The sequence below is a fragment of the Ursus americanus genome, chromosome 16 (assembly GCF_024610735.1).
Source record: "Ursus americanus isolate L20-20 chromosome 16, mUrsAme1.1.p, whole genome shotgun sequence".
Taxonomy (NCBI): domain Eukaryota; kingdom Metazoa; phylum Chordata; class Mammalia; order Carnivora; family Ursidae; genus Ursus; species Ursus americanus.
The window spans coordinates 13,386,959-13,404,702 of NC_142142.1; the positions used below are offsets into that span (position 1 = coordinate 13,386,959).

General features: G+C 51.7%; 1 protein-coding gene across 4 annotated transcripts in view; it reads right to left on the reverse strand.

The window, feature by feature from the left end:
* Positions 1 to 17,744, reverse strand: part of TENM4 (teneurin transmembrane protein 4) — a 718,843-nt gene that overhangs the window by 365,357 nt on the left and 335,742 nt on the right. For all 4 annotated transcript variants that reach the window (XM_087868192.1, XM_087868189.1, XM_087868191.1 and 1 more), the window contains 2 exons: positions 9,190 to 9,477; positions 5,916 to 6,185 (listed from right to left, as the gene is read on the reverse strand). In XM_087868192.1, the coding sequence (XP_087724318.1) occupies positions 5,916 to 6,185; positions 9,190 to 9,477 (558 nt within the window). The remainder of the gene's footprint in view (positions 1 to 5,915; positions 6,186 to 9,189; positions 9,478 to 17,744) is intronic.

Consider the following 17,744-nt stretch of genomic DNA (forward strand, 5'->3'; position numbering starts at 1 on the left):
TTTTTACCTGTTAGTCTTTTCCACCCCTTAAAGCCCGGGGGCCAGCGCTTCTCCCATTAAACCTTCTCAGATACCTTCCGGTTGGAATTTTTTCTCTTAACCCTCTATGATCCCTACTTTACATGTCTTTTCTCCAGCATGTCACAATCTGAGAGTGGCCTGGTACGACGTCTAGCTCCAAATGAACTCTAACAGGCTATGGAATCAGTGTCTTTTCCTCAAGCTTCCAATACTGACAAAGAACTTGATGTTCTGGAAACAGAATCATCTCCCAGATTATATATAGATCTATATCTATATATAGAGAGAGTCCATGTTGAACTAATAAAAACATATCTCTATAAAACAGAACAAACCGTGGAGTGCAGTGGTCAAGAAAGGTAATGGGCACTGCGGAGAGGCAGATCTGGACTCAAACCCTGGCACTGCCATTCACTAGCTGTGCAACCTTCAGCAAGTCACTCAGCTTCTCTGAACCTGGAAATTGAGGAAGGGTTAAGAGTCAATGGGTTTGATGTCTCTAAGGTGCTTCTCGTCCCCCAGTTCTCAGATTCCCAGATTCTCTAATAGGCCCTTTCTAATCCTTTTTGGAACTCGGGGCCTTACAGCCCTCATTCTACTGCCCGTCAGAGAGTCTAATCCCAAGTCCCTCTATATTCCCGAGAGGGAGCGTGGCCCAGCTCACTAGACAGAGGGTAGTCAAATGCGGATGTCCAATCGCTACTCAGGCCAAGGGGGCCCGGCTTCCTACCCTACAACATGGAGCCTCGTGCACACAATGGCCGGGTAGCTGCAGTACTCTGGCCACTTAGGGAATTAATGATAGATATTCTTATAGATTTTTAAACCACGTCTCATGAGCATGAGGCCAGGGAGGGTAGAGGATAAATTGAGTTCAATTGCTAAAGAGCTTCTTTCTCACCGTGCTTTGGAGATGCTCACCTAATCTTCTGACTGTGAATAAGCAATTTGGCTGCCTAATTAGGTTAACCAATAATTTCCCTTTTGACACCTAGGCAGAGTGATAATTTGGGGGTAACCGTGATTCTGTTTCATCATTTCTTTTCTAGATGCATTTCTCAATTTGCCTCTGGGACTAAAGCACAGAGGAAATTCTCACTATTCCCCAGACCTACTGTGCCTCTTCACACGCCTCTAGGCCTTGGGCTGTGCAATCGCCTCTGCCGGGAACGCCTCTCTCAGAGCTCTGATGCCCACTGAGATCCTGCCTGGCCTTCAAGCCCAGGTGCATAATGTGAGCGGAAAGCAGGAGTGAGACTTTGCACCCTCAGGGTGAAACCAATGGCTACTTTTACTGTCACTGCACAGCTCCTCGAAAAATTAATATTAATAGCTAGCATCAGTTAAGGACCGACACAGACCACAGACTTCACAGATGTTGTAGCACAGCCTCATAGCAACACGTCAAGGAAAGAAGATGATATGCTGCTTCTGGTTTTTATTATTATTATTATTATTATTATTATATTATTATTGTTATTGTGGTAGAACACATATAACCCTTTAAACCAGTGCCAAGTGTACAACCAGCGGCACTAAGCACATTCGCACTGCTGTGCGCCCATCAGACCGTTCCCTGCAGGACTTTGGCAGCTTCCCTCACTGACACTCTGCATCCATTAAACACTGACTCCCCATCCCCCCGCCTCTGTCCCTAGTAGCCACTGCTATGTTGTTTCAGAGATGAGGGAACCGTGGCGCGGGGAGGAGAGGCGACTTGCCCAAGGTTTCAGAGAAGGACACGGCGCCTTGAGGATATGAGGCCAGGCCCCCTCGTTAGACTCCAGAGCTGCTGCTCTTTCGACCCCGCAACGGCGCCTGCTATCCCTCCCCTGTAGACAGAGACACAAGGCTGTCTGTCATGTCTCCACCTCCCTGCTATTCATCTAGACTCCTGATTCTAGAAAAATGCCCAGCACACCGAGGGAGCTTGGGATAGATGGAGGACAACTTACAATAGGCATCTACAACAGAGACATCGCGTCATCCGGACCCAGTGGTTGGTAATGGAGCTCAGATCATAACCTTTGCTTTCTACAAAAAACACTTATTGAGTGCCGACTGTGTGCCTGGCCCAATGCCAGCTTCTCCTTATTGTCCCCTAGCCTGCTGGGCCCATCTCAGCAGGAGAAGCCCAAGGGCTGGCTCTGCTTGACGGCCCCGGGGTGGAAGATTTGTGTTTCTGTTACCCAGTCAATCCTGTATTTATTTTGGATATTAAGCAGTGACATAAAAGCTGCTGACATTAACCTTCAGGGGCAGAAATTGGCTTTAATGGACCCCATAAAAGTTATTATTGATGGCAGCCGCGTGCAGCATCACTGTGACCTCAGCAAAAGCCTCCACCGCTATCGATACCGTTGACAATTACTATTGACTAATGCAAGGCCGGGCGGGGAGGCAGAGTGGATGTTCCTTCCCGTGGCTGGAAGTCACTGGGGGTTACTTTGCATTTCACCTTTGGTCAGGATCTCTGAGAACTTGGTCACACATTTTTGGTGGGCCTCCACTGAGAGTCCAACACTTACTGATTCAAATGGAGGTGGGCAAAGGGCTCAGACTATAGGATTGGAGAGATCTGACTTCCAACCCAAGCTTTGCTGACCTGCTGACCTAACCAGCTACGTAGTCTCTGCCAGGTCAGCTGACCTTTCTGGAGCCTCTGTCTTCCCATCTGGCTCATTTCCTCACAGTGAAATGGGAATGCCATGGTGTTGTCCTGAGCAGTGGCGTGACACATGGTGGGCCCTCAGGATGGCGCCCCGTACTCCTGAAAAGCAGCCACACGGTGAGGGGCTGGTTGATGCACCCAGGGCGACAGAGCCCCGTTCTGGTGGTAAGACCTGAGTTCTCATCAGAGAAGGAGAACTGAGGCCGGGGAGGAATGCAAGACAAAGAGAGGAGGGCAGGGGAGGGAGATGGAGATGAGAGGGGCAGGGAGAAGGGAGGGAGAACAGCCAGGACGGAACCAGACTCCCGTGTAGGGCCTGGCTCTAGCTCTTTCCATCTTTGCCTCCCGGGCCCCTCATCTGTCGGCTGGGGAGACAATGGTGTGAACAAGAGTGCCGTCGACCTCACCAGCAGATAAAAGGGAGCCATTGAGATGGCTCAGGCGCTGTCTATACGATTTAGACCCAAGCAGAACACAGCTATGAGTGCAGCTCCCCACCGAGGGGCAGGTGGACGGGCACGTGGGCACCGGCTGGTGTGTGGGCTTGGGGAGTCCGGGCCTGGAAGGGCTGTGGAGGCCAGGGGGTCTTTGTTAGGTTCACCTGCCCACCTCCTTCTGCTGCCCATCTTCCCTGAGTACAGCGAGGCTTAAGGGCCACAGCCGGCGCTGAGACGGGCGATCGGAAGGAAAAGGTGGCCTGGCGGGGGGAAGGAGGCAGCCATTTCCCGTTGCCGTTATCAAAGGCTGAAGCTCTTCAGGCTCCTCAACTATGTCATTATCACCCAACAGAGGCTTAATTCAGCTGTAATTCAGCTCTCAGGGAATATACAATAATGTGGGCGGTGTGCACCTCACTCTGTCATGACTTTATGGAAAAATGATCATTTGTCACCATGGCAAGAAGCCTTCAAAAGAACAAACAACCTAAGTCTTCCGCTGCAGAGGAAATTCACTCACCAGGGCTACAAGAATAAAGATTTTTAGAGCCATACAGGCCCGAGTTCAAATCCTGTCTTGCTGGCTGTGTGACTCTGGCAGGCATCTTAACCCCTCAGTGCATAGTTTCCTTATTCTGTGCAAAGAGGATAATAAACCTACTTTAGAAGGGTGCTGGCGGGGGGAGATGAGAGGCTGGAACTAAAGCGCTGGCCCTGTGCCTGGGGTCTGCTGCCCAGCGAGCGCAGCTACTCACCGCTAACGTTGCCACTATCCTTCTCTTCTCATGCACCTTCATCTGAATGTAAGCACCCTGAGTCCCAGAAGCCCAGATCCAGAAGGGCCTGCAGGCCATCCAGCTCAATTATTCCCTAAAGGTGTTCATCAGAACACTGAACCCATCAGACACTCTGAGAACAAAGGATTCCACGCTCAGATCAACAGGCGGAATGCTGCATCTATCTCTCCTTAGTGATATACCCATTAGCATGCACATTTTAATAGATTAAAGGCTCTGAGAAGTCCTGCAGTAAAGAAATTGGTTTAAATTCATTCAACATAGTGCTTCCTACATTATTTGATCACAGAGCACCTTCTGGCTGTCATTCCCCACCCCAACCTAAGTACTATTAGCATTCTCAGATATAGGAAATGCAGATTTGGTGCAAACTATTTTACTATTTTATAGATGAGGAAATGGAGGTCCAGAGAAAGGATCCAACTTATCCAGTGTCACACCCCAGGTCAGCGATGGAACTGAGGCTTCCTGCCTCCTAATCAGAGGCCATTTTCTCTGTACAGGCCTTATACATCAAATCCTTGCTCTGGTTCCGTGCATGGTGGGAGTGGAGGCAGAAGGGACTGCTGGCTTGGCTTGGGCCTTGGGGGGAAAGTGAATGGAGTGAGGATGGCTTGTCACTGCAGAGAGGGGGATCTCCTTCAGGTGCTGAGGTCACTGACCCCCCTCACAGGGCTGGTTGGTGGTCAAGGGAGAGGGAGGGGGGAAACACCAAGCCAGCATCTAGGCATTGCCTCTCCCCTACCCCTCAGACAAATGCACAGGCTCCCTAGGAAAACCTCTGAGCTCTCCGGGAGAGGTGGCAGAATGGATATTTGGAACCCTGCTGCACCTGACTCTTTAAGGAAATACATTTCCCACCTGACCCTGACCTTGGCTGGTCTCCTGCCTGACTCCAAAGCAGGGATTGTGTTGTGCATAACCTAGCTAAAGCATCCTCTTCAAAGACCAAACTGCCTAAGCCTTCACCTCTGACCCGGTCCCCACCCTGACTCTGGGGAATCCTGGACAGGAATCACTAGGAGCCTGCATTTGGAGCTGGAAACCAGTAGGGGGCACTGGTGCCTGACTTGGCCCAGTTTTCACTCCCATTGCCCTTCTCAATCTTGAATGGAAGCACCAGCAGACCCCCTCATTAAACTTCTGAGAAACAAAAGCCCTCTTCTCCCCTGGGCAGCGGGGCTGTTCCTGGTCTCTGCCACCCTCCCCAAGACTTCGCTGCCAGACCCAGCAGGTGCCTCCTCAGTTCTGACCTGGGTCCACAAAGCTGCCCGGAGTGTGGCGGGGCACAAAGCCCCAGAGAAGGGAGATTGCCTGAGCAGCGCCCCGCACGGCTGCATCCCACCCGGAGCCCCTCAGACATCTGCCAACAAGGTTCCAAAAGGAAGGAGGAAAAGTCTGAAACCAGGTTCCCTTCCTTGCACCTTAGAAAAGAGGCATGTGAACTGGCTGCCTTCTCTTTCTCCCACAATATCACTTGGGCCTTGGAAGAAGGGCTGCAGAGGTGAGAGGGGGATAGAGGGCCCAGAGCCTGCATGTCTCCAGATCTGCAGCTGAGATCAAGGGAAAGTGGGAGCAAACTAAGTTTGAAGTTACTCCAACAGACACTGGGGCAGGGAGCCAAGGACTGCTGAGCCCCTGGAGGCTGGAGACTGAGCAGGACTCAGGCAGGACCAGACACGGCTGACGCGATGGACAACAAGCTGCTGGGGACCCGTTACCACTGCTCTCCCACACAGAGGCACCTTGCAAGTGATTACCCCGGGCCTTAGGTGCCCCCCAATCTGAAAACAAAGAGCAGTGACCCAGTCTCTGGTGTGTCACCAGTGGGTGGGTATTTCTTGTGACTGTGCAGAGGCTCTGACTTCTGACCACTGAGAGCAAAACAATTTTTCACCAACGTCACCAGAGCCCCAGCAATGGAGCAGAAAATCAATATTGTAATGAAAAGCCTGGCCTCGAAACGCACGGGCCATGTGGGCCACTCACCAGTCTCGGTGTTCTCGTGCTCCGTGTCGGTGAGAGTGAGGTTGGAGTTGGCCCGGCTGGACAGGCAGGAGCTGCGCCCCGACCGTGTGCTCCGGCCCCACAGCCGCACGGGGTGCTCCGGGGACAGCACGGTGTCGGCCTCCACGTCGGCATCGGAGCTGGCCCCCATGGAGTAGCCGCAGTGAGGGATGCCTATGTCCGTCCGGTACAGTGTCCCATGGGGGGGCGTCACCTCTCCCAGCCCCAGCTCCCGCAGGCTGAAGTTGGCTCCTGGGAGGAAAGGCAGGTGAACTAGGTTAGGGTCTCCCCGCCAAAAACCTGACCCCTCAGCCCGGGATTCACCGCCGTCTTTGGAGCTTGCGTGGTATTCTGCACACAGGCCTCTCTTCTAAATGGCTCCTCGCCCTTCCCCCATCAGCCCAACTCCTCCACATCCTTTAAGGCCCAACTCGTACGGCACCTCCTTTGTGAAGTGCCCCCTAATACCTACACCCCATGCGGCCGTCATTTGCTTCTTGCAGCCAAGCTCCCTTTGGAGTCCTTGGCCCCAGTCGTCCCACACAGTAGGACCAAGGGCCTAACCCTTCCACTGCTGCTGACCTCAACAGAGGCAGGGACCACGTCAGACTCATTCCTAAATCCCTGTGCTCAGCCGTCAGTAGGGGCTCAATAGATGTCTGTTAAATCGATGTCTGGTCCAAGGAGGACTTGGCAGGGAGCAGCACTCCTGAGCAGGGCAGACGGCTAGTTGAAGAGATGCAGATGGCTGCCCTGGCCAGGTCAGGAAAGCCTGGAGCATGACACCAAAGATGGGGACTGGTAGAGAAAAGTGGGCCGCACGCAGGCCATGGGCTCTGCTTCCCGCTTCCTCATGCCACGTGGGGCCGGGACTGTGGCGGGAATCTGCAGGGTTTGGAGGAATCCAGGGAGCCCAGCACACAGCCAGAGCTGGGTTGCTGAGAGGCCTGGAGGTCTCGGGAAGGCCTGGCGATGTCCTAGACAGGCCAGAGAAGACGTGGGTGAGGGGGTTCACTCGGGGATTCATATTTGAGTAGGATTTCCCCCTCCATGGGAAACACAGCCTCCATGTCACACCTGAGTGTTCATTCAATGTCTATTCAAGGACAGCTTCTCCCATATTTCTAAAATTCCCATGAGTGTTTTGGGGATAAGAAAAAGGGGGCGGACAAAGACACCAAGGGCCATATCCCAATTAAACCACTGATCTGGGAAATGGCCTTATAATCAGGTAGCGCCCACATTCAAATCAATTCCAGCTGGCCGTGGCCTTCACCAGCACACAGCAATGAGTAGGGCGTGGTGCCGGACTTCATAGCAAGTGGGGGCGAAACAACCAAAATCACGATTAAGGGTTGAAGTCCAAAGTCAGGAGACCCATCGAGAGTGTTCTGGGAACACAGAGGCGGAGGGCAGGAGCTCAGAGGAGAGGTTTGCAAATGAGAGTGAACTTGGAGAACAGAGGAAGAAGAGATGTCCGAGCTTAGAAGGATTCCTGCAAGCAAGGCCAGGGCTGAACAGGAAAGCCTGTAAAGACAAGTGAGCAGGTCTCCTCCTCTGGTCCAGGAGGGGACCTACCAGAGAGGGAGGAGGGGAGCCAGAAGGGAGAGCTCTGACTACAGTCGTGGGCATCGCTCTGCACATCAGCCCTGTGCTCCTGAGTGTCCCAGGCGGCTCTGGGTGCAGCCCCTCTGTCCTGGCACAGAGTGGGTGCTCAGCACAAGTTGTAAGAAAACAGACAGACGTGCTCTGGCAGGACTTTGGTGGATGGATAGAGAGAGGCGGAAGGAGGGGATCAGAGACCACCCAGGCCGCTGCTGAAATGAGAGGTGCAGTGGGAGGGGATGTGCCCCAAGCCCGACGTTCAGGTGCTTCATGCTGCTCCGGCCTTAATTTGAGGCTACAGTCATGAAACAAGTCTATACTGGCTGCCAACTGATGCCCGAGCCTCCTCCCACCCACTGCCCCCTGCCTCTGCTCTGTCTTCCTCTCTCTGGTCTCCCTTCTCTGCCTCTGTCTTGCTCCCAGCCCCAGCTCATATTCCTGCCCTGAGTAAGTCAGCCTTACTAACAGGTCAGCTCTCATGTGGATTCGGTCCTGTGGGAAAGGCCGGGTGGGTGTCAGGCTATATGAGGGTGTGTGTGTGTGTGTGTGTGTGTGACCAGTTCTTCTTACCTCTGGGATCTGGGGGAAATGATTCGGTGTGGCATTGTTGTAAGGATTAGATAACAATACTAAAACATATCTAAACTACACAGCACCCTGCCTGGCTAACCCCAGCTGGAAGGGGAGCAGGTGGGGCAGAATCAGCCATTGGTCGGAGCCCATCAAGCATCACAGAAGGCTCACGGCTCTTTTGGCAGAAAAACAGGAATCACTGAAGCACCAGGGTAGGGAAGGGATATCATGGCATATGTGGGAATGATGAGTGGGCCTGCAGGGCAGGAGCACTGGTGGCAGGGGTGGAGAGGCAGGGGATGAAACAGTCCAGGAAAACGGATTTGGGGAAAGTCCCTTATGGCACTTTAAGGAGCTCAGATTGAGGGCAATGGGGGGAGTCAGGGGCTCCCAACTTCACTCTGGCTGCAGTGCACAGAATGGCCGCAAGGGGGCAGCACTGGGTGAAAGGGGCTGCGGTCAACCCTCCCGGAGAGATGACAGTGGCCTGAACAGGGACAGCGGCAGAGTGGTTGAAGAAGAGGAATGGATTTGAAAGGCACTTCGGAGTAGGATGGACAGGCTTTGGTGACTACTATATTCAGGACGTGAAGGAGGGGAGTCCGGTGCCAGGATTTTAGGTCTATGTCAGGAACGTCTTCTCGCAAGGTTGGGACAATGCTTGAGGAAAACGTGATTTTTTGTTGAATGGACACATATATGACAAGTAACAAAACCAACAGCTGACTTACTCTGCACTTGATGTTAGTTCGCTTCCCGCTTACAGCATGCCGCTCTGTAACAGGGGGAGGCCACTCAGGCCCGTCTGACACATGAGGACTGAGGTCTAGAGCAGAGCTGGTGGGGGTTCTGCACCCAACCCCAGGCAGCCCAGCTCCTAACCACCTCTTTACGCCAACGAACCGGGTGAGCGTGAAGATGAACAAACCAAGAATGAGTTATAGGCAGGCTCTGACCAGATCCAGGTGCCAAAAGAGCCGAGGCCTGGCGCTGACCTGCGTCCGGCCCACCTGCCCGCACTTGCTCCCAGGCATGCAGGTGCGCCCCCGCCCCCAGCCGCGCCCCCCGCCGCCCTCACCTGCGCGGCAGAACTCCTCGGCCTCCTGCGGCACCATGTCCTTGACGCGGCCGCCATAGGCCAGCCGGGCGTCCTGGTCGTAGGCCTTCAGGGTCTCGCTGGAGCTGTAGGACTTCTGCGGAGCCTTGCCCTCCTCGCTGTCCGCGGACGAGCTGGTGTAGCGGCGCTCGGCGTCGCGGCGCCGGGTCAGCGAGCGGTACGGCTTTCTCTCCTTCACGTCCATGGCCTCCGGCCCGCGCTCCTCCACATCCACGAACAGGGTCCTCGCAGCACTCAGGGCCGAGTGCTCTGGAGCCAGGGAACCAAAGAAAGGGTGTGCGTGAGCTCAGGCCGCAGGAGGCAAAGGCAATACCCCAGTCCCTCCCGGACCTGATCGGCCCCGCAATGCTGTGGAGGAGGGACTTTAGACTTGGAGAAGGGAGGGCACCGTTCCACCGCCACACACGTGTTAGCAGCAGAGGGGGCCTGCATCCAGGGCCTCTGATGCTGAGTCCTGTCCCCTTCTGTTACTCCGCCTGTCCACCACGAAGATGCCTCAGCCTCTCTTCAAGCGATGGGTATCAAGGAAGTCGACAACAAAGGCCAGAGGACACTGATTTCAGTAATCCCTCTACATGGGAATCATATGTTTGTTTCCATCATGTCCCCAGCTGGGACAGGGCCTGACACAGAGCAGGGGCTCCTTAAGAATTTGTGAAATGAATGACCATACTCAGGCACTGGGGTAAGCACTTAGCATGTATTCTTCCCTCCCAAGACCCAAAAGGCCCTCTCCAGGGCTGGTCTCAGCCTGGTTCCGCAGTAAGCTCTGCTCATCTTGTTAAAGATCTCTCTAGACCCAGTCAAATGGGTCCATATGTCCTAACCTGGAAAGCTGCATCACTTTCTTCAGCCAAAGAATGGTCTGAGATTATCACTTGGTGTCTTTGGGATTCATCATGGATCCCAAGTGTCTACTGTAGACTTCCTTCTATGTGTTTTCCATGATATTCAAGGAGTGCAAACATTTGTGATTTTATTGGTGCCCCATAATAACCATAAAGCAGATAAGACAACTGTTGTCACTCCCATTTTATACATGGGGCAACAGTGACCCAGAGCCAAGGCCTCAGGGTGCATTAGTAACCAAGCCAACAATGCCTTGGGGTTGCCACTAGACCCAATCAAGATGTGTAGGTGATACTTGTGGGGACCTAGTTCTCAAAATACCCCTGGAAATTAGTTCGGGGACAAGGAGCCTGACCTCAGATACACAGGAAGCAAATCATCTTAGTAGGGCCCAAACCCAAGCTCTGAGCTCTGGCTTCCTAACATTCAGCCTCCTGGCACTGGCTGAGAAGACGTGACAGTCCGTCCTCTGAGTGCCTGAGGGGCAGGGCTGGAGGGAAGACCGGTGATAATACTTTCTATGCCAGGGTCTGTAAAACCTTTTTGCTTGCAATCCATAATTTGAAAAGCATCTTACATTGTGATCGGATACATATATTTACATAAGTGAATGCATGTGTTTATGTGTATAAAATGGAAATAAGATTCACAAAACCAAAGTTACTGCATGATGAACAATGTACTCTGATATTTCCTATTTCATTCTCTTTCACTTTTTTAAAAAGGCTGGTTATAACTTCCTAAATGGACCCAATACTAGCTTTTGACCCAAAGCTCTGTTCTGGTCTAATTCGGATGAGGATGTACGGTGACTGTCACCCAGCCTCTGTGCCCTCTGGCCCTTCACCTCCAACCCATCCCCCTGAATGACAATAATGGTGATGGTACTATAGAGTAAGCACTAATGTTAGCCATTGTGACTAATAATTAATAATATTAATAATGGTTTCACAATAAGAGCCAATATACTGTTATTAGTAGTAGCTAATACTTATTGAGTACTTACTTTCACTAATATTATATGTGATAATATTTTAGTCTTTGCTTCAATTCCATAATATAGGTACTATGATTATCTGCAAATTACAGATGGGAAATTGCAAGGTTAAGCATACTGCCCAAGGTTACATGGCTCTTCATTGGTGGAGCCATCATCCTGACCCAGGGGTTGAACTTGGCACATGGGTACAACCACTAGATGATACTGGCTCTGTAGGCTGTGCCACATAAAGCTCCTAAGCCCAGATCATGCCACTGCCCTGCTCACGCCTCCGTGGCAGCTCTGTGCAGGCTTCAGGATAAATTCCAGTCTCTCGGTCAAAACGGAAGGCTATTCTTCTTCGATCTGGCCCGACTCACTTCCTTCTCACTGGGCCCCTTGCAACTTTCCTGGACATTAGTTCTGTGGCCTCTCCACCTCTGTGCATGTTGATTTATCATTGTACTTCCAGCTAACTGGATGGTCTGTGTCCATGTCTGCCTCTGCCCTTGACTGCAGTTCCTTGAGGACAGGCTGGCTGGCATCCACAGAGCTCATGAGATGTGTACTGAATGAATGAAAGAATAAAATTATGACAGCTCCTTTCTTACTTCTTACCAATTGTAGGTGGTATAAAATATTGGCAGTTTGATTTAGGTATATCTAAAATTGAATTGAAGGCATTGCTTAGATGTAGTCTTTTAAAATTTCAAAGGAAGCCTGCCTTTGAGGTATGTGTCCACCATGGATTTAGCAGCTGTGTGACCCAGGACAAGTTATTTAACCTCTCTGTGCTTCAGTTTCCTCATCTGTAAGACAGTACCAACCTCGTAGGGTTGTTCTGAGGATGAAATGAGTTAATACACGTCCCTGGGAGATACTGTCGCTAATACATAATGGGTGCTCAATAAATATTAGCCATTATTGCCATCAGAAAAAAACCCACATTTTATTTTTAAAAGGCCCACTTTAGAAGGCTTCAGGTAAGTGTCAGTTATAATTGGAGAAGGAACATCCCCTTGGAAACATACGTTAATAAGGCCGAGACACATTTTGGGTTGTTAAATTGGTGGATGACTATGTCTTCTTATCAGTGCAAGCCTGTTGACCAAAGGCACTGGCTTCAAGGCGAAGGCTCAGTAACTACACATTATTAAGCACACAGCCCTGAAACCCACGGCTTCCCTGTCACAAAGCAGAGGCAGGGAGAGCACTTGCCTTGCTCCCATTCCCTTTTTATTTCTTTTCTTCCATTTTAGGCTTAATATAGTAATTCAGTAAATAGTATTTTTTTTTTAAGAGAAGGAGGTTGGTCATGGTTCATACTCAGCCTGGCATTTAATAGAGGAGGAAGAGGCTTGGATGCAAGAGGTGACAGTGGAGAAGAGCTCCCCTCGGGGCGAGGGTCTGCAGTCCAGTGGCGCGGAGACATGGCGGGACAATGGAGGAATGCTGGGGAAGAGTCTGGCTCGGACCCACCCACGGCGACCCTCTTCCACGGGCTGGGCAGCAGACAGACCTCATACACGTTCGTGTATAAACATGTCAGCCCCTCCTGCTGACCAGGGGTTCCCCACCGCCCCGAAGTCCATTAGCCTGACCTTCTTGACCCTCCCTCTGTTCCTTCCCACAACCCGCAGAGCACCTGTTTTCTTCCAGATGCACCCCTCTGTTTCTGTCCCTCAGAACTGCCAGCCATTTCTCAGATACCCTCCATCTGGACTGTCACTGAGACTCCACGTCCCTGTTTCGCTGGGTTCACCTGAGCGAGGCACCTGAGGGAGTTGGGGCAGGAGGGTGTAGGCGAGAGGGGCAGTGCTGCTTCCCTGCTCTCTCACTGCTTCATAGGCCTTTGTCCGCTCATCAGATGCCAGGTGGCCCCTTTTCCAGTCCTCTTTCAATATCCTTCCCTGTCCTCACCTGTCCAGGCCGGGGGCGGGGGGAGGGAAGGGGTCCCCATTTCCTGCCACTGCTAGACCCTGGTTGTCTCACCATTGTGGCTGGCTCTCCTCACCTGCCCACACCTCTGTCCCTTCGTTAAAGTGTGTTCATTTAAAGCATCTGGAGCGAATCCTGTTTCCTGACGGATCCTGACCCCTTACCATCTGGTTGACTTTCAGTAACCATAGGGACCATCATCATCAAATAAACCCACAGCTCCCGCTTACTCGGGGCTTACCGTAGGCCAGACGCTGGGCGAAGTGCTTGTGTTAGGTGATCTCATTTAGTCCCCACCATCCCACTCTGCAATGGTCTCTCTTAATGATAAAGAGAACCCGAGGCTTAGAGAAGTTAAATAACTCACTTAAAGCCACACAGTCAAGAAGTGGATCAAGGGCCGGACCGACCCGTCTCCAGACCTTCCTTCCCAGAGCCCCCCACCACGCACAGTGATGGAACAAGCTCTACCATCCTTCTCAGCCACCCCCTGGATATGGGGCTCTGGCAAGTTAGGTGTTGGCTTTGTTAGACCCTTCATAGGCTATAACACACCTTGTCTCTGTAGCCGTAAGGGATGGAGAAGGCCTACGCCCAGCGTCATCATCGCCGCCATTATTGACATGTCATTATTTCTGACCCTCCAGTGGTGTAACTGCACACACGGAGCATGTGCGAGACCCTGGCCTGCTCCCAAGGTGTGGCTGGATGGAACTCTCTCCGGGTGAAGCCCAAGCACCAGGACGGGGCCTTCAGAGAGGAGTTCAGTCCCACAGCCTGTTCCAGACAGACCTGTGCTGGGCACTGGGCCCCAACATGAGCAGGACGGGAGCTCTGTCTTGGGGGTGTCAGCCCCAGGGGGCAACCACGGGTGCTTCGATGGGCATGACCTGCGGTTCTACACGTTTCTCCTGATGTGGGCACGGGTGTCATTCTTGGCCTCTCTCTGGGGGAGGAGAGTGGGCCCCAGACGGGAGACGGGAAGAAACGTGGGTGCATCGAGTCCTGTATGCAATGCCTTCCGCACAGCCCCGTAAGAGCTCTGGTCATTTATCATTCCAGAGAGCAGGCGATATGGCCCGGGTGGCTGGTCAAGTTCACACAGCTGGTAAGGGACTCTAAAATCTACATTTTAGGCTTTTTTCTTTTACAGGGAGCTGGGCTCTGATAGACTTAGAAGGTCTGAACAGGTCTGTGAATGTGGGGGTGCCTGGGAGACCCGGGGTGGGGGTGGTGATCAGAGGATGATCTCAGATAGGGAAAGAGGTAATCACCATATAGCAGCCACCATTTACCAGACCCCTACTGTGTGCTGGGTGTTTTGTACACACTACTCCTAATCCCTACCACAATTACACGCGTTAGATAGATCCTCTTTTGTATTTTCTCTTATTTACTCTTATTGTACAAATGAGATAATGAGCTCAAAGAGATTAAGTGACTTGCTCTAGATCCTGTGGCTTCCAAATGTCAGGGCCTAGATTTGAATCAGAAGAAAATGTTTAAACCTCATGAAAGGTATTGCTCACCTCGTACCATAGGTTAATTCATTTAGTAAGTCATGGCTGATTACCTTTTCTGTCCTAAGTGCAGAAGATGTTCAGAGGTAACATACCAGGCTCCCTTGTTCCCTCCCGCCCCTCCCCCTTCTCCCACCCTGCCTCTTCTCTCCAACACTGAGTTCCCACACTGCCGTGCCAAGCCTTGCTTGACGCATCAGTGGACAAGACAAATGAGCTTCCTACTTCTTGGAGCTTCTAGAACATGGACAAGTCAGACAGGGAGAGAGGCTGGGGAAGGACCACAGGGAACCCTAACCCAAGCCAGATGGGCCAAAGGTGGAGAGATCAGGGACCACTGCCCAGAGAAAGTGACATCTAAACTATGACCCAAAAATGTCAAGGAGAAGTGAGTTAGGCCAGGGGCGCCTCAGTCAGTTGAGCATCTGCTTTCAGCTCAGGTCATGATCCCAGGGTCCTGGGATTGAGCCCTGAGCCGGGAGCCTGCTTCTCCCTCCGCCCTGCCTGTCTCTCTACTAGCTTATGCTCTCTCTCTCTGTCAAATAAATAAATAAAATCTTTAAAAAAAAAGAAAAAGAAAAAGAAGTGAGCTAGGCCAGACCATTTGGAGGTAAGGAGAGAAAAGAAATCTAGGTCTGACTTTCCATTTTCTCTGACCTACAGTAAAAATACATTTCACCATCCAGAAAACACATATATCTACAAATTTCTAAGTAAAATAAGTATTTCAGAAACTATGCCTAATCTTTCCTCCAGTGTAGCACCTGACACTTTCTATTTTATTCTACTCCACTAAAATTGGATTATGGATGGGTTGCTAACCCACAGTTTGAAAAGCACCATTCTGGTCACAGCATGGAGGGAAGTTGGAGGTACAAGAGAACTGGGACCAGGGAGAGACCCAGTTATCTCGAGTCCAGCCTTGAGGGAGACAGAAGTTCGCTGAGAAAGCCTGGGAGGGGAGAAAAAGAGCCATTTCCACAAACAGTCGTCATCTCAATGACAGGAAAATGCAAAGGAGCGTGTGGCAGAGAGCCTGGATGGGAGGTCCTGGGGGAGCGTGTCCTCCAGCTGGGTTTCAGAGGCCTGGATGGGGCCGGGGCCAGGAGTTGGCCGGGAAGAGCAGCACAGGCATTGGGCCTGCGAGGCAAGGGGAAATGGGGAAAACAAAGCCTTTGGTGTGCGGGAAGACACTCAAGAAGCAAAGTTGGGCCCTTCACATGGGCTCCGGCAGTATTTACGAGGGGCTGGGGCCCGGATTGGCAGGGAGACTTGAACAGACACACAGCACTGCCGAGTAACCTCTGCCCCCGCCCAAACCCGCGGGGAAACGGGGGCTGTTACCACCCTGGGTTTCCTCCCAAACTAGAAACAGCCAGAGACGAACCAGGAAATTGACTGAATTCCTACTGGACTGCAGTTTTATAAGTTTTCCTGAACATAAGCACAGGGTGATATTTTTAGTTCTTTGTGTGTCAAGAAGGGCCCATAAATATTTCAGAGCTAGAATGTGTTCTACAAACTGTAAATCCCGGGCATTATCTGTCTGTGTATGTGTGCAGGAAATCATCATGAATTTTTACTTTCCTTAGTTCTTCAGAGTTTGGTCTTGCAAGGCCTTTGTTTCAAACTCCGGGGACATGTGCGATATGAAGGCGGATGCCAGGGGTGGAGGGGACATCGGTGATGTGTGGGGCTACGTGCACACCAGAGGACTAGGCATCGTCAACCCCATTTTACAGATTCGGAAACTGAAGCTCAGAGCAGCAAAGCGATGGCCAAGTTCATACAATATGCCGAGACTGGCATCTGGGAGCCCTGTTTCCAAGTCTGCATTCTCTGTTCTGGCACCCTGAGCACATTTGTCTGGCCCCGTCACTTTAGGGACTCTTGCTCTTCGAAACAGTGACAGTGGTTACAATAATGGTGGCTAAGGGCAAGGTCTTCATAGCATGACCTCATTGTATCCTCACCATATCCCCAACCCACCCTTATTTTATACACGAGAAACCCGGGATTCCGAGCGGTTAAGTGCCTTGCCCAGAGGGCCCCAGCAAGGAGGTAACAGAGCCAGGATTCAAACCTGGGTCTATATGACCCCAAGGCTCAAGCTTTTAGTCATAATCTTTACTGCTTCCCACCCAGGTCATCCCTTATTTTAATTTCTTTAGATGTTCTATTTGCTTTTTCATTGTGTTTTGTTAGCAGTATTAACTCCTTTGACGAACCAGGTTAGCACCTAACCTAGGCTTTTTGGGAGGATTGCTTTGACACCTCCTACCCGAAGTGGCCCCAGACAGCGCCGTGGGCCAAAAAAAAAAGGGCTTTCTTGGGAACCTGGTGGAGTGTGGCCGAGTGCTCAGCTCAACTACGGGGACATCCTTAATCAGCAGCTGGCAAGCAGGTGACAGATGGTGCCACTGCCTACTTGTGCCATCTTGCCCTTTTGTTTGAGGGCCTGTCATAGGCCAGGTAGCGAAGGGCAGGGGACTGCTGTACGGGCACCATCCTCCGATCTTGAGCTCAGAGAGCTCCCACCAGAGCTGCCTTGACCCCTCGAAAGGGCTGAGCATACACAGGACCCGGGACACAACAAGCCTTCAGCCCACACGAGGGAACATAAGGGCCGTATTTTCCCGATTCCTCCACCCAGATCTTCCCCTCCTGAAGCTACTTCCCAGCCAATGATTCCCCTTTATAAATGGGAGCCTCTTAGAGTCAGAAAATGTGGCACTTACTATCTTAAGATTGACAGTACCATCAAAGGTCAGCTGGTTCATGCCCCATCAGATGTCCGAATCCCCTCCGTGCCATCCCAAGTGGTCACAGCACCTCCAAAACTGGGGACTTCCCTGCCACCAGGGGAAGCTTCGACTGTGCTTCCTGATATGGAGCTGAAGCTTCTTTTAGCTCCCTTCCAAAGGCCTTAGCTCTATGTCTTGGGGTCCCAGGAAGGAAGTCCAGTGCCTTTGTCCCAGGAGCAGCCCTTCCAGAAGATGGGCTTGTCTGTTTGCCCTTGGGTCTTCTTGTCAGGCTGAAGCTCTCTCCTAAGATTTTCAAGCCCTCACATTCCCCTCTTAGAGACCTTTCTCGGGGTTCATCCAGCCTCATTCCCTCTTTCCCATCCTATAAGGTTTTCTAAGGGTAAGGTGTGGGGACAAGGAGTTGGATCAGACACAGAGGGACAGACACATCTACAGATGGTTCCAGCACAGTGCACACAAAAGAGC